Source organism: Camelus bactrianus, chromosome 15 (assembly GCF_048773025.1).
Source record: "Camelus bactrianus isolate YW-2024 breed Bactrian camel chromosome 15, ASM4877302v1, whole genome shotgun sequence".
Classification (NCBI taxonomy): Eukaryota; Metazoa; Chordata; class Mammalia; order Artiodactyla; family Camelidae; genus Camelus; species Camelus bactrianus.
This window is the reverse complement of record NC_133553.1, coordinates 15,057,000-15,080,823: the sequence shown is the minus strand read 5'-3', so window position 1 is coordinate 15,080,823 and position 23,824 is coordinate 15,057,000. Positions and strand designations below refer to the sequence as shown.

At 56.6% G+C, this 23,824-nt stretch overlaps 1 protein-coding gene across 3 annotated transcripts in view; it reads right to left on the bottom strand.

Moving 5' to 3' along the window:
• TRAPPC12 (trafficking protein particle complex subunit 12) overlaps positions 1-23,824 on the bottom strand; it is a 53,842-nt gene that overhangs the window by 15,364 nt on the left and 14,654 nt on the right. For all 3 annotated transcript variants that reach the window (XR_012499159.1, XM_074341606.1, XM_010956939.3), the window contains exons 3-6: positions 20,038-20,154; positions 13,902-14,015; positions 13,420-13,558; positions 5,872-5,984 (exon numbers count right to left, since the gene is read on the bottom strand). Coding sequence is in view for 2 of the 3 variants with exons in the window: in XM_074341606.1 (XP_074197707.1) it covers positions 5,872-5,984; positions 13,420-13,558; positions 13,902-14,015; positions 20,038-20,154 (483 nt within the window). In the remaining variant the exon portion in view is untranslated. The remainder of the gene's footprint in view (positions 1-5,871; positions 5,985-13,419; positions 13,559-13,901; positions 14,016-20,037; positions 20,155-23,824) is intronic.

The window sequence follows — 23,824 nt, the reverse complement described above, 5'->3', positions numbered from 1 at the left end:
GGAGGACGAGGGGGGAGAAGTGATGGAGGAGGGGGGAGAAGTGGTGGAGGATGAGGGAGAAGTGGTGGAGGAGGGGGGCAGAAGTGATGGAGGAGGGGGGCAGAAGTGGTGGAGGAGGGGGGCAGAAGTGGTGGAGGAGGGGGGAGAAGTGATGGAGGAGGAGGGAGTAGTGATGGAGGAGGAGGGAGAAGTGATGGAGGAGGGGGGAGAAGTGATGGAGGAGGGGGGAGAAGTGGTGGAGGAGGGGGGAGAAGTGGTGGAGGACGAGGGGGGAGAAGTGGTGGAGGACGAGGGGGGAGAGTGATGGAGGAGGGGCTCCTCTGAGAGGCAACAGAAGAGATGAGTTCAGGAAAGAAAGAGAAAGTGTTCCCACCTTTCTGGTATCAAGATGCGGACTTTGCAGTCACAGTCACAGTGCGTGATCGACAAGGTTGCTTCCATAAAGCAAAGTGCAGAAACACTCCCAACCCAAAGCCTGAGCCACTCAGACTGCCATGGCCGCATCTCCCTCCCGTCCCTCCTGTCCCTCCACCCCTCCCGTCCCTCCCGTCCCAGTGCAGGTCAGGTGCTGGGAGCAGTCCTGGGTCTGCTTCCCAGAAGGATGAAGGCGTTGCACCCACCCTGCTCATTGTGGAAGATAGTGAGGCCCCGGTGGCAGAGCGACACCACCTGGGCTCTGGGACAGCAGACGCCGCGGCCGCCCCCGAACCTGCGTCTCAGCTCCACCAAGTTCACATGAAGGCCTCGCGGCCAAGCAGGCTGCCCTTTCCCTGGCATGTTCCCCACGACGGGTACATGTTTGGCGCTTGGGGTTCTCATGCCTGGAGCCGCCCGCTGACTGCGGGAGGCCAGGGCCTGGGGCACAGGAACAATACCAGGTTGCCTGCTGGGCACTGGGCGGAGGGAGCCAGGCTCCTACCCCGGCCATCAGGCTGTCCTGCTCAGTGGAATGCTGGGCGGCCACCCGGGGGCAGCAGGCAGTCACGAACTCCAGGGGAAGAAACACATAACTTCTGGATGTGTGCTGTCACTGAGCAAAATGCCAAAAATGGTGTCAGGTGGGTTTTTTTTTGTGATGAAGGCTTTACTGGGGATCAGGCAGAGACCACACCACGGCAACGCTGGTCTGCAGGGCAGTGCTGAATGCGGGGCAGGAGCCCTCTGGGCCACGGGTCTGGCCGGGCTCCTCGGAGCAGACGCCAGCACGAAGGAAGGACAGGCTGGTCGGCTTTAGCGCAGGAGGATTGTGTGGGGCGGGAAGGACGAAACGGGGTGGGAGGGAGACAAGGGCCCATGAGACGCCCCGCAAGCCCAGAGGGAGAGGGACAGGACAGCACATGCTGGTGAGGGAGGCGCAGCTGTCCTCGGGGCCCTGGAGCAGCGGGACGGCACTGCTCCCGCACCCATCTCCGGGCCTCTCGGGGGAGTCCTCAGGAAAATGGGGCCCGGACGGAAGCAGCTGGACTTTGTGCAGGCAGGGATCTTCTCCAGGCCCTGACCGTGGGTGAGGAGCACCCGGGCACTGGGCTCAAGTACACGGCACAGGTCAGGAAACCCACACAGGCGGGCTTGTCCCCTGCAGACCAAGGCCTCTGTCACAGAGGCCATGATGAGAGTGTCACCTTCCCAGGACCTGCGCCAAGTGTCCAGGCTTCAGACTCTCCAGTCAGAGCTGCAGCCGGTGCTGGCGGGTCCCCCCTCGTCTCCCCGCAGACCCGAGCGCCTGAGTGACGGCGCGCAGGGTGAGCCTGTGGGCTCGGCACTGAAGCAGGCGGCTGGGGGCTTCCACGCAGACGCTGGCTTCTGTCACCGTTGGGGGCCCCCACCGGGTCCATCTTGCTCTCACAGTGCAAGTCTGCGTACTCCAGCCCGCGACGTCCCAGGAACCAGGGTCGTGGCCCTGCTGCTGGTTACTGTGCCGACTGGACAGGCTTCAGAGAAGCTGGGCTGTAAGCTCATCTCCGGAGCCGGGGTGAAGGTGGGGCCAGAAGCACAAGTATGTGCTTTTGAGACCAAATCCTGCGAACAGATCAGCGCTGCCCAGGCCGCAGACAGCCGTCCTGGCTCGGCAGCCAGCAGAGCCTCAGAGAGGGCAGTGGGGGGCAAGGAGCAAGCTCGGGGAGGGAGGGGGCGGGCTGAGGGGCCGTGTCTCCAGCCCCAGGAGCACCTTCGCCGACGCAGTCCCACCCCATTCCCCACATCTCGGGCTCTCCTCCCGAGAGGCCCTGAGCCTGAACCCCCCGAGCTGTGCCCCAACTCCAGCCCACAGACGCGCTGAGACGACAGGTCACTGTCACTTTGAGCCACAGAGTTCTGGGCTAGTAAGTTACACAGCAACTGGTCACCAGCACACAGGGACGAACAGTCACCGGGCACTCCCGTGGGAGGCCTCCCGCGAGGGACAGTGCAGCGGGGCGGCGTACTGAGACATGCTGGGGGTTTGGGTTTAATGTGGAAACTCCAAAACGGGCTCCTCAGTGGTGTCCTAGAACGAGCTGCTCTCTGAAGCTCTAAGACTGAGGCAGCAGTGGTTCTGAAAGTGCCCAGATGCTGCTTGGTGGTGAACGAGGAGGAGCCGGGGGAAAGTGGCCTGGGAGATGGTTCCGGAATGTTCTGTCAGCAGACAGGTGTGACCAGAGCTGAGAGGCTGCATCTCAGCACCCCTCCCTGCCCCCGCCCGCGGGTACTGGGCTCGTGTGTGCGGGTTCCGGGAGGGGCAGTCTCCCTGCAGCCACGCAGACGGCCGTCAGCACCCGGACAGCAGGGAGGGCGGGCAAATGACTCGTGGTTGTGTTTTACCCAAGGAAAAACCCGCATCCTCAAATAGCCCATCAGCCTGACTCCGTATACACCAACACCACCTCATCTCAGAAAGGCAACTTGTAACTCATCCATGTTTAAAAAGACCAAACCCAAGTTTCGAGTTCTCTGCAGTTACCCGGGGAGGGGGCAGGGCAAGCGTTCTAACTGGGTAACCTGACACTTTGGTAGGTCACGTACAAACACCTCTGGGTTCCCAGCAAACTTCCGCAGCCCACAAGAACATCCCACAGACACCTGCTCCAGGAGTCCCAGAAGTTTGAGGACCCTGGTGCACATGCATGACCTACTTTAAACTCTGGGTTCTGATTCGTATGCGGGGTGCAGCCCCAAACCTGCACTTCGGATGAGCTCCAGGCCACACCAGCATGGGTGGTCTGGGGACCTTGGTTTGCAGGGAAGTTCCAGAGGAAGGAGGCTTGTACCAGTCCCTCTGTCAACCTGTCTCGGGTCGTGGGTGGTGCATGAAACATCCTGTGTACGGACCGGACCCCTGGAGGCTGGCCCTAACTCAGGGATCCACACAGTCCAGACTGATGCGGGATGTGTAGAGGGCTGAGCTTTCTCTGGACCGTCCTGGGACTTTCCCATCCCTACCACAGTCTCCTGGGGGAGAAAACAGGCTTTCCAAGGTGAAGACGCTTCTCGGAGCTGCTCCGAGCCACTGAAGGAACAGTAAACACTCAGGGACCAGGCACTGCGCCAGGTGGCTGATCTAACCCGCCAGGCAGCCCAGGGGCGGCGGAGATGCTCCTCCTCCACGGGGGCGGAAGGGCGCTCGAGGCCTCCGCGGGCCGGTGACTCTGCTGGAGGAGTCAGGGTCGCACCTGGAAACAGCCGTCCCTCCATCTGCCTGACTCCAGAGCCCCTCCAGCCACAGCCTGTGGCTGTGCCTGGCAGGGCTTCACACCTTGAAGCAATGCGTTCTTCCTTCCAGGCAGGTCACGGAGGGAGAACACACAATGCCGAGTGCAGCGTCCAGACCTCACTCCCCAGGGCCCGCTCGCTGCTGGGCTACCACGTGGGTGTCGGGTGGGACGTCTGCCAACCTGTGAGGCCTGTGGGTCACTTTGGAGCATCAGATTTCACGCAGGGTTGGGGCTGCTGAGGGCTGTGGTTGATGTGCCCAAGTCCTTGTTCTGGGACTCACACTGATACAAGCTGGAGTCCCCAGAGGTGCGAATTTCCACCTGAGCTGAGTCAAGATACAGATCTCGCAAACCTGACCACAGGGGCGCTCTGGAAATCTCTGCTCGTGACCAGGAGTGCGTCAAGGACACGGGGCAGCGGGAGCCATGCTCAGCCTCTCCATTTCCTCTCCGCTTGCCAATCACTCCCGTCTTGTCTGATGAAGCCACAATCAGCCTGTGCTCTGCCGGAGCAGCCGGGAAGCAGGGCAAGGGAACGTGTGGGTCAGGGGAGGCGGATGTGGTCAGCACGTGGATGGCCAGCCCAGCCCGCTGGCAGGGAGAGGGCCGACAATGCCTGTTCTCTCTGCCATTTTTAACTTCGTTTACCAGTGAAACAGCGTAACTGAGCACGTCCACTTGCTGGACATCCTTTTTAGAAAAGGTCCTCAGCCTTCCTAGAAGCGCACCAGCCGCCGCTGCCTGGTTAGCGGCCTCCCACCGAGACCAGCGCAAACCAGCGTCCCGTCCAGAGTGCACGTGGATGTGTCTGCCCCTCTGGCTCCTTTGGCACAAGGGTCCCTGAAAAGGCACTTCTTTACCTGGTACTCTTGGCTGGGCTAAGCTGGTGGGGGGTGGAGGCTGCAGAAATCAAATTTAGGGCAGGACAGCACTGAACTTAGAGCCACACGGGGCACCTCCCCATCCGTGACGACCCAACCTCAGGCTGACGCAGCTTCACTATTTATGCAAATGGGTTTTTACAAACGTGTTCACCTGGCTCTTTCCCGACCGGTCTGCAAAGCTCCCCTGGGACCCAGAGGTGGACGAGCCCGCGGAGAAGAGGGTGGCCAGGGACAGAGGCAGAGGCACTGCCACCTCGATGTGACAGCCATCGTTTCCTAAGGCACGGCAGCGCGGCAAACGTACTTTACATCGAGGTACATTTTACTCTTCACGGATACAACAGAGTTGAACCAAACATTCACACTTTCACTGCGTGGTTCTTACTTGTCACCCCCTCCTTCGAAGACAGCAGAGAAGGCCGGCGCCCAGGGCCACTTCGTGAAGGTCACGAGTGATGTCCCCACGTGAAAATCCACGACAATGCCCTCAGCTGGCTGAACGCAGACTAACCGCCTGTTGGCGAACCTTCCCCAAAAGGAAAAGCCCGGCTTCTTCCGAGCAAATGACAGATGGCGCCTCCCTGAAGCGGCTGCGCTGGGGCGGGAGAGGCGGTCTCACCTCCGCCGGAAGGCCAGGGCCTCAGAAGGCGGGCTGCCCGCCGCCCGGAGGAGGAGACTCCAAGCCCCACCTTCCTCGCTCCATCACTTAACGGAAGAACCTGACCTGCTGCTGCTGCGGCTCGACGCTTCTACATGACTGTTACTCCACAGCCAAGGAGGATCCAGGAAGCACTTGTGAACCTTACCTGCCCCGGAGTCAGAATCACTAACGACAGCTGTCATGATACAGTGTAATTTGCTTTGATTCTGGAACATCTTAGACCATCATCTCTTTAAATGCTGCTCCAGTGCCTCTGTCAGACACGAAGCAGGTGCTCAAGACTTTGCAGGGGGGTCTGGCGCATTTAAGGACTCCCAGCGGCGGCGTGGGTGTGCAAATGTGTGTGATTTCTACACAGGAGAAGTGTTCCTGCTTCTCATTTACTACTGATACAGCAAAGGAGGATTCAGGCCTCAAGCTCTGCCAAATCCACCCACTGCCCCCCGGAATAATGTCAGCAAGAACAGTGAACAGCACGGCCACAGTAAACCGGGTCACCCTGCCCTCCTGGAGTAGGGGGCGGTGATGCTGGTCGCGGGGGTGGGATGGGCACACAGCAGCACCATGTGCTTCCTGTGCGGATGGGAGAGAAACGGGGTGTCCCCCACCAAGCGGGGAGGGACGGAGCAGAGGTTACCTTGCTGCAGACGGCCTTCACCCTGTGCAGTCTGTCCAGCGACTCCTGAGGGTTCCCCAGGTACTGCTGAAGCTCCGCGTGCAGGATCCGCATCGAGAAGGGGACCATGGAGCCTGGAGGTAAAGTCAGACAGAGTTAGGCTGTTTGCTGTGACCAAGCACGCTCTCAGACTCGGATTTCTTCCGCAGGCCCAGGACCTTTCTGTGGTGTGGGGACAGTCTGACCTCCCGCCACCTGCTTGTCCTGTGTGCTGGGCGGGTGGCATCCTCTCAACCTTTCTGGTCATCTGCCCAGCAGGACAGGGGACTGGGATGCGGCCAGGCTGCTGGGAGGCCGGGTGTGTGAACAGATGAGGTGGACACGCAGAGAGCACAGGCGCCCTGGATCCTCTGCCCACGGGCCATGGTCTCAACTCTCCCACGAGGCGCGGTCGTAGGAAGTTTGCCTCGCATTTCTGTCTCACTTTCCAGGTAGGTGGGACCTGGAGCCGGGACCCTCTCTGTACCTGCTTCCCTTGACCCCTCCTTCCCCCGTGAGCCGGTCTTTCTCGCTTCCACTGCCCCATCGTTGGGACACAGCTGGGTGATGTCTGCGCCCCCGCAGGAGCACGGTGCCCACTCCCGGGCTGTCAAACATCCATCAACCAAACTACCTCCGCCCTCAGTGCTGCCTTTATGTCAAAACCCAGCCCGAGCAGGCCCTAGAAGACTGGTTATTTACAGGGTAATTCAGCGCTGCTCCTGGGGCCCCGTGGCAGGAGGGGGCTCATGGCGGCTGGGCACGCGCCCGCGCACACGGGAACCCGCAGGGATCATGTTGTGCAAGTAAGATTCATATGAAATCATTACAGCTCAAATCAGTTAAGCTAACATGCAGACCTGAATTTAGCACCAGAGGAGCCGCGTCCATCTGTGCATCTGTTAAACAATACACTGAAGGTGACCAAGATGTGTCCACGCTGGGGAAGCGCATCCCTGCATCCCGCCTGTGAGATGGGAGAGAGGGGGCCTCCACTCGGGCTCTGACGATAGGACCGGAACTCAAAACTGGACACCTCCCCTCCTTCACCAGCCTGTTCTAAGGAGGAACTGGGAAGGCCGACGTTTACTGAAGGGTGAGCAACGTGAGAAGCAGTAGGATGAACTAAGCAGTCTTCTCAGATTGAGGAAAACATGCTGAAAGGAGAGATGCTAAGAGTTCAGGACAGAGGAGAGTAAACTGGAAATCCATCCACAGTGGAAGAGGTTAACTCTGAGAGGAGAATCTACTTTCTCATGGAAACAAGACAGTTGAGACATGCTGAACAATTAATTCTGAGCCACCATGCGTGGCTGCGTGTTGACAGGAAGTTTTGAATTTAGTTTGAGAACTGGAAATGTGAGTTTGACGACTGGGAGCGGAGGGCAGAAAGCACCGAAGACCCAGAGACACATCCCGTCACCGACACAGGCGGGCGGGAGCGGAGGGGACAGCGCTGACTAGGGCGTCCATCTCGTCAACGTGATCTGACACGGGAACCCGCAGGGGTCAAGTTGTGACGTAAGATTCATATGAAATCATTACAGTTCAAATCACTTAAGCTAACACGCAGACCTGAATTTAGCACCAGAGGAGCCGCGTCCATCTGTGCATCTGTTAAACAACACACTGAAGGTGACCAAGATGTGTCCCGCGCCCCAGCCGGCCCAGCCGCGCAGAGGGCCGTGGCTGCCTGCTGGAGAGGGCACCTCGACTCCAAGCTCTGTGCCTAACATGCCATTCCCAGCACCACTCCTTTCCAACGAGAGAGAGAACGCCAAGGTCCAGACTACAGAGACGGCGCTGGGGTTCTGGTGCCCTCACCGCTGTCAGGGCTGGAAGGAACCCCATCGGGAGGACACACGGTAGCTCTGTCCGAAGGGGACGTTTCGTCTTTTTTGAAGATAAAAATCAATGAACACGTACAACTTAAACAGTGAACCCAACTGCGCACTATGAACATTTGTTAAAAATAAGGTATTAACACTGATATCAAGTGTAACGAACGCACAAGAGAGCACGTCGTCCGTAAAAAGCACAGGGGGTGGTCCTGTAGTATCACCCACAACGTAAGCCCTGCAACACCCTCTGAACACACGCCGGCCAGGAGGAGACGCCGCCTGACTGGTGTGACAACTGCAATATCAGGAACAATCTGATTAATCAGGGGAGGGGACAGCTTGCTGTCAGAGCGCCTGCTTAGCACGCACAAGGCCCTGGGTTCGATCCCCAGTACCTCCATTAAAAGATAAATACGTAAGTAAACCTAATTACTGCCTCCCCACAAATAAAAAATTAAAAAAACCAATTTGATTAAAAGCAAACTAAAGAGGTTATGACGGCAAATGAGGAACAGCTCTCAAAAGAGGAACCATGGGAAGGGTTTTGAAAAGGGATTTTGAAGCCTAGACAGGAACAGTAATTCTGAAGTTGTCAACATTACAGACAAACTAGAACAAAAACACTTCATTTTGGGAAAAAGTTGGCGTCCGTGACCCTCTTGCTTTCCCCGCAGGGAGGTGGCGTGGCGACAGGTGTCCAGAGAGGGCTGGACGCTCCCCTGGCTGTGTGGGGAGGTACAGGGGTACGTCTTCAGGGACAAAGATGACTTGGGCGGGGACCGTGGGGAGACGCTCGTGAACCGACTGCGTCCCTGTCCTGTCCCCGTCACAAGGTACAGCAGTAGGTAGGGGAGGAGCTGCGTGGGCCCAGGGAAGTGGCCTGTGACGGCACCGTGGACGGGAGGCCCAGGTGGCCTGAGCTCGGCGCAGGGTCTGTCGGCTGCTTCACAGAGTCTCCTTGAAGGACACGCCTCCCGGAGCGACGGCCACGCCCAGGGCTGGTGCTCAGCAGCAGCGAGCGTCTGGAAGCTGGCCGGCAGGCGTCTGCACTGTTCCAGCCCGCCCGGCACAGCCCAAGGACCGAGGTGGGGTGAGTCCGCACCATTATTTCTGAGACACCAGGATGTGGACGCGAGAAGAAGACATTCCTAAAATGGGATCGTATGCCAACAAAAAGGTCATGTTGGTTACTTCTTAGGGGCAGAAACAATGCTTCCCAGAATGGGAGAAGATGTGTGCAAGGTCCATAAATGAAGGGCTAAAACTTAAACATGTAAAGAACAACAGCAAATCAGTAACAAAAAATAACCCAATAGGAACATGGGCAAAGGTTATGAAGGAGTGAGTTCCTCAAAGGGAACACACGGGACATTTAGCTCAAGAAGCTATAACGAGGTAGAATTTCAGCCCCACCGGGAAGAAGGCCGACAACACCTACGGATCCACAAGCAGGGAGACAAGCCCTTCAATCCACTGGTGCTCGGGGTGTAAGTACAACTGCTCTGGAAAGTCATCTGACCATTTCTCGCGAGACTGAAAATACAAAGGCCACACACGCCGGTGACGCCTCTCTTAGTGACACCTCAGGGAAGTGCAGGGACACGTGGGAAGAGAGGTGAAATGAGACAGGCAAGCGCTTACGGTTCTCCCCGCGGCGTGTGTGGTGTGTGCTGCGTGCGCCAGGCGGAAACGGGACAAGCGGGTCTGGAAACGCAAGTCACGTGCAGCTGCTCCGGGAGGGGTGGAAGTGGGGCGCCTGGAAGGCTGAATTGGTGATGCTTGGGCATGTCACAGAAAGGTCTGAAGTAAATATGAAAAAATGCTAGTATTTGTTAATTATCTGAGCACTTAACTCTTTTTTGGCATTTAAAAATTTTTAATTTTTGTTGAGTAAGAAGCAGATTCAACCCGGAGGCATCGCAAAGTAGGATTTCTCAAAGGGGCAGCAGTGGACGGGGTGAGAGTGACGCGAGGTCCGCGTGTGCAGCCGCACGGCCCCGAGCAGCCTGCGCGCACGCCTGGCTCCGGAGGCCACGCGGCGTGGACGGCCCGCTGGGACCTGTCGGACTTCCAGGCGGGGCTTCTGTTCCTGCAGCAGCGGCTTCAGGCAGGAGGGGCGCCCTCAGGCCGCGCTCAGCCCCTCTGCCAGGCAGGGAGGGTACGTGATGTCAGGCTGCCACCGCGGCTCCGCGGCCATTCGCTGCTTGGACGTCCCCTACCGGCGCCTGTGCTGTGACGACCACAGGGGCTCGGTGGCCGAGTGTCACTCTAACCTGTCACACCCGCTGTGTCCCGTCGGGGCGCAGGGGACCTCACGGCAAGGAGGAGATGTGAGCTGCCTGCTCACAGCCCCAACCATGGCCGCTGAGCACCGCAGCGGCGCTGGGGACGAGCTCTTCTCCCACTGCAGGTGGCCTGAGCGGATGCCTGGTTCCAGCGGCTCCTCACCCGCCCTCCGGGGCCCTGAGCTGCGGGACGCGAGTGCAGCAAAGAAGGGAAGACGCGGTGGACGGCGTGCAGGATGGGGGACAGAGCCAGGCGACGAGCAAGGAAGGAGTTAAAGGAAACCAGCGCAAACCACGCAGGACTCAGCGCGGGGCCTCTGGGCCTGGGTCTGTTCAGTGACCACTGCTGTCAATCTTTCTCGGGAAAGAAGTGAGAATTCCAAACAACCGACTGAAAGATAGTCTGAGTGTGTGGAAACACACTCTCCATCCTTTGCAGAGGCTGAGACTGGCTCCATGAAATTGCTAGAAATGTCGGGGAAACACGTAAGACCACAGCACTCTTCCTGTCTTGGATGAAAATTAAATTTTTTCATGATTTTTACTCATGATTCATTACTTCTTATGAATACTCTGAATGGGTAAAAGTTATGTCCAGTATTCAAATAAAGTGTATTAAAGCTCATTCATAAAAGTTATTTGTTTGTCTGTATCATTACAGCTTCCCCTTTAAAGCACATTTTAACGACTTGCTCTGCTTACGTACTGCAAGCTGAAGTGAAGGAATCAGACCGTTCATTTGTGCTTGTTACACCACAAAACGAGAAGAAAAGTTAGTAAACATTCAGCACAATATCATGGATGAGTGTTAACACACTTTAGCTAAAATACATGCTTTACGTCTGTTTCGTAATTTAAATTAGCTGCTTAATGATGCGCAGGTCCTGTCTTCTCTTTACCCCATCCCAACGCAGTCTAGCTTCAGGCGGAACCAGAAGTGAGCGTTCCAGCCTGCACATCCCCAGGAAGCAGCCCTGACGGCTGGAGGAGGAGGACAGCTCCACACCTGGACCCCAGGACCGCGCTCCTCATCTCACAGGAGGCTCGGCTTCATCTCCACCAAACCCCTGCCTGTGAGGCGTGAGCAGGGCTGCACGTCCCCCGGACTCCATCCGCCGCCCTGCCCTGGACCCGGTGATGCTCTGAGCACAGGGGCTGGAGGTCAGAGAGCAGCTGGAGCTTTCACTGGCCGCCACGGAAACACTGCTTTTAGGTCTCGTAATCATTCTTAGACAAAGTGCGGCAAATTCAGAAGCCACTGATGTGTGAACAGTCATTTTGAATACACAGTTCACGTGGCCCTCAAAAGGAAAAGAAATGCGCGCGTTCTCATGTGGCTGTGTGCTTTAGGGCGCTGTAGTTCAGGGCCACTGAGTGATGGGCCTGTGTGCTCCAAGTTCAGAGCTCTTGACAGCAGCAGACGAAACACCCACCGACCCCCGCTGCCAGTCCCCAGACCAGCAGCGGGTCTGGCCCTGCGCCCGTGAGCACGACCAGGTATGGGGCAGGCTGGTGGGGGAGCCGGTGGCCACGGTCAAGCAGGGTGGGAGAAATACGTTTTCCTCTGCTGAGGGGAAACACAGCCGCCCCTTCAACAAGTGTGAGAACAGTCACCTCTTGATTCCCGCAGCTGTTGGGCCTCAATGATTAAACACAAACCTCCCAAACCTCCGCAGTCAACATGCTCTAACCTCTGCACTGAACGCCTTCCCGGCAGAACCACCGAGAAGGGGCAGCAAGGCTCCTCCTCGCTTGGGTGGAGGTCGTCTGCTCACGGCCACCCATGGAGGGGTGGCCCTCACATGGCCAGAGGTGCAGCTGCAGAGGCACTCCGCTGAGCCACCAGCGGGAGGAGCGTGCCCCGAACAGCCTGCAGACACTGTCCCCTCCACATGCGCCCGGGAGGACGTGGGACTTTCTCGTGGAGAAGGGGGCCTCCTGGCACCGGGTGGGGGCGGACAACATCCGGGAGAGGAAGGAAAGGTGACTGCCTGACCCGCAGGGACACCGCAGACTCCGGGAGCCCTCCCACCCTTCTTGCGCCCGGCCGGGCAGCACCACTGGCTCCCCAGGGGCTCCCGGCTTTGGCCAGTTCTCCCCGGGACCCTGCAGCCCCTCCCTGACTCTGTCTACACAGCACGGCTGCTTCGCTCCACGCAGTCAAGCCACCCAGGCCACACAAGCCTACTGATTTGACTTTTTGAAACTTCTACAGCAATTACTGTCTTTACTATTATATTTAAAAATTTCTTTACTTTTGGTGGGGGAGGTGGTTAGGCTTATTTATTTGATGGAGGCGCTGGGGACTGAACCCCGGACCTCGTGTGTGCTGAGCATGCGCTCTACCACTGAGCTGCACCCTCCCCCGTTACCAGTACCATTAATCAGGACCTCGCGCTTTCTTGTGCTGTTACTGTATTTTCTCCCTCCATCAGGCTCTGCACTTCCTGGCTGCCAGGACCATTCTTTGTCACTCCCCTGCCCCGTCTGACAGACGCTGACCGGCAATCTTACAAAAGACGGCAGGAACCTACAGGGCGTCACTCGTGAGTTAAGAGCAGGACAAGAAAACGGCCACCGTGGTAACTACTGCGCCAGCCACTGTGCTGAGCAGCTGGCGCACAGGACCATGGCAATCCTCACGGCACCCCGGGAAGAAGCCCGGCCACCGGCCCTTCTGCACTGATGGAGACACTGGGGCAGGGACGCTGAGTCACTAGCCCAAGGGCACGCAGCAGCCACTGGAGGAGCCGGATTTAACAGGGCGTCTGGTGACAGAGCCCGGCCTCCAGGGACCAGGTTTGTGCTGCTCTCAGCAGAAGTGCTTCCAGAACTACTTCGCGTTAGTGCAGACTTTCGACGGGTGTCGGACGTATTTATAAGGGTCTCTACCAAGACACGCTCATTCTGCCTCAGGGCTGCTCCAGGAGGCTGTCGCCCCCTCCCTCCCCAGCTCTTACTTCCTGCTGCTCTCCGACAGCCACCCCACGCTGCAGCCCAGCGGTTCTGAATGACGGCTACGACCCTTCTGCAACCAGATTTTCAAGTAAGTCACACAGCTCAGAACAGAGCCTGGGAGGAAACGGCACCGAGTAAGTCCTGCTGCGTGAACGCTTCTGTCTCATTTCCACGTGTGTTCTGTACAACATTACCTTTGACTCTGGAGCACAGTCACGAAGTCTGAACGTCTACGCCTGGTCCTTACACCACACTTAGCGCTGACACAGCACGTGCATGAGAAGTGGCTGAAAACGGACAGACCAGTGTGCTCAGCAGACAGAGGGAGGTCACTCTGCGTGGACGCAGGACGAGGACGTCAGGGCTGCGTCCTCGACGACCAGGACTGCGTGAATGAGAGCCAGCAAAGCAAAGCAAAGCAAAGCACAGGAGGGGCCCCACCTTACCCCTTCGCCCAGGGTACACGTGAGGGTAGTACTCATAGTAGAGATCTGGCTGGTCGAGGTTCCCAAAGGGCTCAAACTCCATTTCAGCATTCTGGAAAAGGCCCAGCTTCACCAGCAGCGCCAGCCTCACAAACCAGAGCTGAAAGCACAAAACAGAACTGAAACAGCAGGTCATCTGTGCATGTCCAGTCAGAGCCGGCTGCCCTCTGTCCCCGTGGTGTCAGAGCTTGGCCCTAACGTGGGAGTCCCCTCAGGTTCTGGAGAATCTGGCGGCCTGCATGGCCCTGCGGGGGTCCCCACACAGTGGGAAGCAGAGTCGGAGCACCCCGCGGGGAAGGGGGTTTAAGGACTCTGCAGCAGCTCCTTCTCACTGGAGGTGCCCTGCCCTTCGCAGCCCCCGCTCTGCACCCGGCAGTTTCTAGGAATGATGGCCCACCCGCGTCCCCAGGTGATGGTCAAGCAGAGGAGAGTTCGGGCGGTACCTGCAGCGAGTCGGCCGTGTGGCTGGTGGGCAGCCCGCTCTTGCCGTAGCCCTGGCCGTGGGCGGTGAGGAGACGCCCGCACAGGTCCACCGCTGCTCTCCAGTTCCGGCAGCTCTACAAGACACGGGGACACGGGGACAAGTGACCGCCTGCCGTGGGTGATGGTGTGGCTGCACAAGGCGAGGCAGAGAGGGCGCCGGGCAGAGACCCGGCTCCCGTGACACGGCTGACGGAACCAGGGAGGGCTCCTGTCGGAAAGCTCCCTCCGCTGCGCCCCCATCCACGACTGCTTTCCTTCTCAGCAAGTGGCCCGGCCTTGTGAGCTGTATCACTTCACAGCCAAGTGCCTGGCCTTCTGCTACGTGCGGGATGTGGGTGTCTGCGTCTGTCAGATCTGCATGTGGCTATAAAATGAGTGGTTTTGTAGGTTGATCTCCGATAGCCAAAAAAAGAAAAAAAAAAGAGCAAATGCCACTGTTAGCCTAAAAAATGAGGAAAAACAATTTTTAAAAAAGAAACAGGTGACAGCAGACAAGGGCCATGAAAGCAAGTCACTGGCACGGTGCTGGCAGGCGGGCTGCTACGCCCTCTCTGGGAAGTAACTGAGCGCGCTGCGCCAGGCTCAGAACTGCCCCCACCCTGACCCAGTGCCCTCCTCCGAGGGTTTCTCAGAAAAAAACAGCCCAAGGGGGCTGGTCCAGGACTTGCAGAACCGCAAGCCCACAGTCAGCTCTGCAATCTGTGGTTCTGCGTCTGCAAGTTCAACCAGCAGCGGGTCCCAGAGGGCTGTATCCACCCTCGCGCACTGGACCCCGTCGTCCAAGCCCGTCTGCTTACAGCTCAACTACAATGGGAGATTCTGTGGGTATTTGCACACAAATGCGTGTACGTATCCACATCAGAGACACATTCCACACACACACTCAAATGTTAACAGACAGTGGTCACGCAAACCATTTCTCTTCAGTGTTTCTGAAGTAAGAACACTGTCTACAAAATGAGGAGACAGAGTCTGTGATCAAAGGGCAGGCCGCACACCTAGCGGAACAGCACCCTGCAGGCGGGACCTTCACGTCTGGTCTGGACGTGGATGGTGTGCTCACCCACCTCTGCCCGACGCGAGGACCCTGACTGTCGCCTGATACGCACGGACCAAATTAGCGTCTGTTGAACCAGTACATCGTTTTTGTACCAAGTACAGATGTGTCCCAAGTACCAAGTATGGCACAAATCAACGAGAAAGAGGGTTTCTCCTGGGGAGGTGGGGGCCCCCAACACTGTACCTCCCTTGTGAGCCCCACCTGTGAGCTCCCTGACAGACCTCAAAGGTGGAAAGGATGCGTGCGAGCAAAAATATATTAATGAGAAAATGTGAGCATGAATAGTTACATGTTTTTGAAACAAGTAAGAAATGTTTATTACACAGTAAAGACTCCTGTCTTATTTTGTATCCACTGTATACAGATACCTACCACCAATAAAACATTTAAATGTGTAATAAAATTATTTGCCAGTACTATGCAAATATGAAGTGCCCCATAAATGATTAAAAATAGTAAAGGTATCATATAAAAAGACCAGCTCTTGCTATGATTTTTATACTAAATTGTGTTTTCTGTATTTCAAACTAGATCACTATTAAAAATGAAGCAAAAACCTACCATCTTTTTCATTTTTTTAAGTAAACGTAGTCTTTAAACAAGTGACTCCTCCCCTAACTGGAAGTAGAGAGCAGGACCGTTTCTGCTCCCATGATGTTTTCTTGCAGCAGAATCCCCCGGCGACTGAGGGTGGCGGGCCCTCTGTATCCACGGGGCTCACAGCTGAGGGTTCAACCAACCCCAGATGGACAATACCCAGGGAAAAAATTCCAGAAGCTGCCAAAAAGCGTAACTTGAATTTGCTGCACACTCGCAAAGATGTCCTTAGCACTTAGATTGTACTGGGTACTGTGCGTGATCTAGAGATGCTTTAAGGTGCACGGGAGGATGTGGGGGCTACATGCAACACTACGCCGTTCCACCCAGAAGCCCTGAGTATCTCGGATTTTGAATCCGCGGGGGTCCTGGAACCAGCCCTGACAGACACTGGGGTTGACTGCTACAGCAGGTTTACTTGGATAACTGCCTCTCTGGACCACACGTGCCATTATTAGGCGGTGCCATTTTCCGATTAATATCGAATGCCGTGCAGTCATTTCTAAACACACTGACACTACCCTGGCAGCAAGCTCCCAGGAGTCAGACGGACCTACTTCCTCAGGACAGTTACCAACAAACAGCACGTGTAGGGAGTCTAGGCCCCCCGCCCACCCTCGTGGGCTATCTGAGGACTCACTCTGTTCCCCGCTGGCCACTGCAGCTCAGGACCAGCGGGGGCTGGCACAGCGCCTCCAACCTCTAAGTTAGATCTGGATCACCTTCTGGTCTGAGAGAAGAAACAGGGAGAAGAGGAATTTCTCTGCCTCCCCTCCACACGGGAAGTGGGAGAGTCGGGGGCTGGGCAGGGAGGGTGCAGGGACCAATGGGCAGAATGTCCAGGGCTGGCACCTGGTGAGCCTGCTCAAGGTGGATTTTGCTGCCCCAAATAGTTCCAGGTGTCCAGGGCCCTCCTGACTGCAGAGGTGTGGCCGAGGGGCTGCCCGCCCCTCTCAGGTGAGGATCAAGTGGGCCAATAGAGGCAGCCTCTGCGCCTCGCCACCCTGCTCAGCGCTGTTCTGGACGTTCACCCACACTGATGGACGCGGCTCTTGGGCACGTGTTTAAACTGCTTCGGATGTTAGGGTTTTTAATAAAATTTGTGGCTAATACAAATAAGGCAGCACAAACATTCTTAAACACATCTTTATGCACACGTACAAGAGTTTTATTGAGCACGTGATTAAAAGTGGAATTGTGGTGGGGAGGGCATAGCTCAGCGGTAGAGCATGTGCTTAGCATGCACGAGGTCCTGGGTTCAATCCCCAGCACCTCCATTAAAAGTAACAATAATAAATAAATGAACCTAAGTACCTCCCTTCCAATGAATAAACATATAAATAAATAAAATTTTTTTAAAAGGTAGAATTGTCAGGTGGAAGGCAGCACCAGTGTTTATTTTACTGGCTGTTGCTAAGCGGCTCTGCGAGGCAGCCGCGGGGGGTCAGGCACCCCCACGGCACGGGCTGGGACCCGCGCGGCCCTTGCTGGCACTGCTGTTGCCGAGGTGACGGGGGACGCAGGGCGGTCTTGTCTCGCTGGACTCCTGCGATCCCAGGGAGGCTGGGTGCTCATCCCGCGCTTACTGGCTCCCCGGCCCCCGGGAACTGCCTCCTCATCATTTCCGCCTGTTTTCCTGCTGGGATACTTCTGTTTCTTGTTAACTAGAGGAAGATCTTAATTTCAAAACCTCATGTTTTTAATGCTCTTTGTGGTGTTTTTGTTACATACAAGTTTAAAATTTCAAAGTAGTCAAGTTTATTGAATTTTCCTGAAGGCTTAGTTTTTGTATCTTGTTTAAGAAAATGCTTCTCACTTCTCTAGCCTGAGTCACTGAGAGTCTCTTCTATTTTCTGAACTTAAACAACAAACTTCGCTTTAACTCACTTGGAATGTACTTCTGTGTTTACAGGTAGCAGTCTTCTTTATTTTTCCCACTTGAACGTGCAGGGAGTTCCGCGCCCCTCGTCCCTCCATTCATTCCGCTCTCTCCCCAACAATCGCAGCACTGCTCCCCCGACACGTGTGCATCCAGGCTCGGCTCTGTCCCACCAGCTCCCCTGCGGCTCGACCCCGGCTGGGCCCGGAGAGGCTGGGCCCGCCCTCGCCTCCGCCCTGCTGCTGTGGAGGGAAGGGGTTCCTGCTTCAGCTTCACGCCTTTCCAGCTTTTGTCCCTGTGTGAGCTTCCAATGAGAAAGCACAGTGGACACCCCTTTGTCACACGCATCAAGCGTGCATGTGTGTGCGTGTGCACACACGCGTGTGCCGGGTGCGGGGTGCCGGGGATCACTTCTGCTGACTCCAGACAGCCTGGTCTCCTGCTCTTCAGACTTGCCCGAGAGGTGGCGCAGAGCCGGCAGGGCCAGGGCCCCTGTTGACGGGAAAACTCAGAGGGGGGACTGGGCTGCCTGCGCCCCGCTCCCGTGTCCCCGCAGCTCTGGGCGGCCCCAGCGGTGAGCCAGGCGGCAGGTCTGCGGGGGGCGGGGGGGTGCGGGAGCGCTAATGCCCGGCACTCCCCGCCCTTCAAGACAGTGCCCTCCGCCCTCCACCTGCGAGAGCCGGGCCGGGACGCCGCGCTGCCGCTGCTTGACTGTAATACGGGTTTTCCCGGAGTTCCACGCCACTCTGGTCTCACTGCTTTCCACCTCTAGTTCCCCTTCCTGGGGGTCCTCCTCTATTTTCCATGTTAAATATCAGAAAGGTTTGTTGAAAGAATTATTTTTAAAATTAAAATTAAATATACCAGGTTAATCTTTAAGTTCTGTGCAGAAAGTCCTATGAAAATCTCAATTACTGTGTATGACCTGTAGAGCCCGAGAATGAAGTTTTTCTGACCGGAGAAAAGACCTGACTTCAAATAAATATGACTTTTTTTTAAACTAGGAAATAAGATACACGCTCTATTTGAAGAACTAAACATAGGCATTCCACAGCTTCTGGAAGACGAGAAAAATAGACCAATAAAAATCACTCAAGTAGCTAACAGTATGTGTGTAACTTTTCCTCACCTATGACTCAAAGGAAATCGTTAACACTACATATGACACCACTGGAGCGATTAAAATGTCCTTCTCCACAGGCTGTGACATTCATTTCCCTGGAAATTACGGTCTTCAAGCACTCTGGCAGTACTTAGGAAATACACTGAGAAACTCTTTCCCAGTCTTAAAGATGAGAGCAAGTATTTTAGGGCATAATTAAAATACCAGGGCAAGGCAATGGTCTTTGTATAAACACACTTCCCACCTTAACTAGGTCCCCCTGCCAGGGCTGGTAACACAATCTCTACTGGCCTCAAGTATTCCCAATGTATGAAAAAATCAAACCACTGTATGTACTTACTAACAATAATAATCAAATTAATAACAATCAAAGGAGGTGCAGAGGTCACCTGAGAAGAGACTAGTTACACTGAGCGCGTGTGGCTCCTCGTGGTTTCTTTAAACTCATCACCACAGAGTCACACTTCGAAAGCCGCCTGCCACTCGTGATGCTGTACTGAGAACGGCAGCTTCTCGAGCCAAGTGACGGCAGCGACAGCGGCACTCCCACGACGGCCACAGGTGCACCTCCCCGTGTCGCTCGGCCGTGGACACGGCTACCCCCCGAGACCTGTGACTTCACTGACGAGCGATGCTGCACACGGATGCTCTAGGGTTAGCTGTTCTCTCTCCCTTTTATAAACACACTCGCCCACCCCCTTCCTTCGCAGAGACTTCCCCCTGCAGAGGCGACTCCAGGGCCCCTTTAGGGCAAGAGCCTCAAAGGGGCACCGCTGCACATTCACGAAAAACTAAACTTTAACTGGCTTCAACGTGTAAAACGTCAGCTACCCACCTAAACAAGTGTTTCTTATTGACCTTTTTGAGGACATGTGCTTCTGTAACATAATAAAAGACGCCAATAAAAAAGGCAGCTGTGGGGCACACGAGCTCCAGGAGTGCGCAGGCCCCCAGGAGCACCCGGCCATCCCGCGGCAACAGGCCCGCAGCTCAGTTCCCTACTCCTGCTTCAGGACAGCGCCTCCGCCTGGGAGTTCGCACTCACTCCTGTAAATGAGTAGGGCAGGGCTCTGTGTGTACTGCAGGTGAATCCACTCATTCAGCAACAAACCTTCTACACCAAGTGGAAAAGAGTATTTTAAAACATACATAAAATTATGCAACTCTAGTTATTTTGATGAAGCACATTAGTGAAAGTACACACTGCTTCAAGTAAGGTGATTGTCTGAAATAATGCTTTTTAACCCAGACTTAAAAATACACAGCATATTAACACGATGCCCTTTGCTGCACAGCACTGGTGCCCAATCCAAGAGTCTATTTATGTTCAAGGACTTAGGACGAGATACTCAAAGTAATGAACTCCAGGGAAAATATTATGAAGGGAGGCAGGACTTCTCAGAAGACAACATGAAAATCAAATACGTTGTTACTTACAATGAGCTGCTTCAGCCCGACCAGGGACTGTTCTACCGAGTTGGCACTGAGGACCTGTCTCTTTGCTGCAGCTTTTTCACCCAGGAAGCGAAGCATTAAGTCTTTAACTGCATCTCCCTTGAAAGAATATAAGAAAAATACGTCAAGACAATAAAATGCGAATTAAACTCAGCTAACCAGAACCCATCACTGACCAAAGTTCCTTTCTTCTCCATTGGTGTGTGGACGTGCAAACGTGGTTATAGTGCAGAAAACTTCACTTAACCAGACGTTTGAGAATTAACCAGACGTTAGTGTCATGACCTTTAATGAAGTGCGTGTGTTAGAATGGCTCTTTCCTTCAGGGAGGAGGCAGCAAATCGCCGCCGCCTGCACCAGGCTTCCAAAGAGGCACAGCAAGCCCGGAGGGGCCCCACCCCGAGCATGAGGTGACACCGGGGACAAGGGGGTGGCGGTCCCCGGAAGAAGCAGCATGCATGGCCGGCCCAGGGCCCTCTGCCTACCTCCCGTCAGCCCGCCAGCTGGCTTGGGCCTCCGGGAGCCCCGGGGGTAAAGCAGTTACTGGAGGCGAGGTCGCCTGCCTCCCAGCGCTGCACTCACTCCTGAGCAGGTGCTGCACATCCCTGCGGCCAGGCCCTCCGCCCAAAGGATTGGGACCATGTTAGACCCGCTGAGTGAGACAGGGCTGAGTGAGTGTGTGGAGAGGGGCAGAAGGGTAAGGCTGGGCCAGAGGGACCATCAAGGGACCAGGAGGAACCCGGGCAGGAGCCTCGGACAGACGCCCAGGAGCTCAGCAAGGGTCCTTGTGGCTTAAGACGGAAGGTGGAGCCTGCCCCCCAGAGCTGGGAGCCAGCCAGTCCCCTGGCCCAGCGCAGGGTCCCCAGATGGAAGCAAGCAGAGAAAGCTAAGAAAACCGTGGAGACCCGTGGGCCACGGTGCTGCTTGGGGGCTGAGCCCTGGGCTGAGCTCAGCACGGGGAACAGGCCCCACGGCCCAAGCCCACCACTGTCAGGCCCACCCACTGAGAGGGGTCGTGGGGCACGGGGCCCCAAAGCTGAGTGGTCCAGGCCCAGGACAGACAGCCATGATGGGAGGAGGTCTGAAGCACCCTCTCCCTTTAGGATGCACAGCCGGGAAAGCCGCCGAGTAGTCACTGGAGTGTGAGCTGGCCTGGCCTTCCCTGACCTGCCCTCGAGGTCCTGCGGGTGGCAGGCCCAGCCACTGCATCCAGCTGCTGACAGAGGCCCCGGATCTCCCTGCTTAGCCGCCCGAGAAACAGAACTAGGCCAACCTGGGGAGGTGGGCAAGGAGGCCCGGATCTCCTATCCCTGAGCGAAGGCCTCTTTTCAGCACGGGCAGCGCAGCGGACACTGATTCTGCGGGGAACGCAGGTGCGCATGGTGACAGAGGACGTCCCCTGCAGACGCTGTGACCAGCCAGGGCCTTCCTGCTGGTCCCTCCTCGGGAAGAACGAAGGAGCAGCAGTCTGCCCATAGGCAGGGCCACCTGACTCCTCCTCGCCATCTGCGGGGTGACACGTAAACACCACCACCACGGGGACATGCGAGCGGGAGGCGCACGGCCGCCACGGCAGGGGAGGGAAGGCGATAGCCTGCGGTCACGCTCTCGCACTGGTCTGGCCCTGGGCGCCAAGCCTGGTGCTCAGAGGCCAAGCCACACCTCCTACACGAGGGCAAAGATCTAGGAGCTGCAGTTCGATTATCTTTTGCTTTCAGAGAGTAAGGTGAACTACTGCAAGTGCCAGGACCCCAGCAGGGCTCACTGAGCGAGGAGGGAGAATGAAAGGGCAGGAGGAAGCGGGCTCGGGCAGGAGGAAGCGGGCTCGGCCACGCGGCCCCACGAAGCTCGGCACGAGTGCAGCTCCTACCAGACAAAGAGCCTCACTGGGGCCAGAGGCGCCGCGACCAGGAAAGGGCAGAGCACATCTCAGTGCTGCGGGGCGTGCCCCGTCTAAGCCCTCGGTCCCTGCGACGCTCTCAGTTAATGAGACTGCACCGCAAAGATCCCCTGCCCCTTAAAGTCCCTGTTAGCTAGCACTGGAGTCGGCACAGGGGCTCCTGAGACAGGAGCACGCGCAGGTCTGACAAGCGCCTCGCCCCTGAAGCCCAGGGACGGCACGAGGCGTCCTAGCAAGGCCCGGCTCTCGCCGCGTCTCTCTGCGGGAGGCGGTTCTGACGCGGGGCCACGCGTCTCTGATGCAGGTCCCCCGCGGCTCCTGGAACGGGGGTGGGGGGAAGCCTCCTCCCAGGATGTTCTGAGAGCTGTGCTGTGGCCCCTGGCAAGGGAACCACCTGGAACCCAGGATCCCTTCAAACTGGCGGACCTCAGGGTTTGCTCCAGGGGAACGTGGGAGACAGCACGTGACCGATCAGGGCCCAGAGGCTGGCGCGGGGAGGACGCCCGCTCCCCGTCAGGTGCTTATGGAAGAGAGAGCAGCTGGATCTCAGCCGGCAGAGGCCGGGGGGCTGCCCCCTCCTGCAGCGCGGGGGCGGCTCTAGCAGAGCCTGCAAGCGTTTAATGGCCGAAGACAAAGCAGAGCCCAGAGCAGCTGACTCAGAGCACGGGCTTTCCATTGGGTCAGGGAGGCCCAGCAACAGGCGTGTCACGGGCACGGTGCCGAGACAGCAGCGGGCACCTGCCCCGGGCCTCGCCGAGCGGCGCCTCGGTTCCCTCGGGGACATGCGGCTGTGCGTCCTGGGGCGCTCGGTCTGCTTCCTCCTGGGGGGTGAAACCACCTGAGCCGACAGCATCCGAGCAAACAAAACAAAACAAACCCCAAGCTCGAGGTCGCGGGGAAACTGGAGCCTGCATACGTCAGATGGAACGTAAAACGGCGCAGCCCTTTCGGAAGACAGCTTGGATGCTCCTCAAGACGTTAAACACAGACTTACCACACAATCCAGCAATCAGCAGACCTGCACAGTCCAAGCCCGCGTTGTTCAAGGTCAAGTGCATCTGACAGTAGAAAGGAATGGCGCGCCAACGCACGCCGCAACTCGGAGGGCTCTTGAACGTGTGATGCCCAGAGAAGGAAGCCAGTCCTGAGAGACCACGACTGTGGGACTCACTCGCGTGAAACGCCCAGAGAAGGAGGATCCCCAGAGACAAGCAGATTCGTGGTTGCCTGGAGCTGGGGTGCAGTGCGGGGATGGATACTGAATGCAAAAAGGTTTGGGTTCCTTTTGGGTGATGAAAATGTTCTAAAAATTGTGATGATTGTGCAACTCTGTCAAAAATGCTAAATACCACTGAACTGTAAATTAAATGTGTGAATTGTATGGCATGTGAACTATATCTTAATTAAGCTGCAAAAAACAAAACAAATCTAAACCCCTCTTCACATGAAGCCCTCAGGAAACCAGGGCCGACGGGAACGTGCAACAGGTTAAGCCGCCCCCGGGACTGCGGCAACACGGCCTGGCCGGGCCTCTGCAGCCCCTCCCGGTCTCACTCACACGTCTCAACTCGGTCATGCATTCCTCGCGTCAGGGACCCAGGAAAGGGCAGGGAGGCCCACGCGTGAGCAGTACCTCTGCTTCTGCCCACCACAGAGCAGCTGACTGTGCTTACTCACCAACGCAAACACCTAGAACACTGGGGAAAAAAGGTGAGACAGTTTTTCAGACGCAGAAAAGGACGGTGACCTGAGAGGAGGGAGGATGAGTTGGGCTCTTGCACCCAAAGGCCCTTTTTGAGCTCATGCGACTTAGTAACAAAGAAAAGACTAACAACCCAACCCAAAAGCGGGCAGAAGGCCTAAACAAGC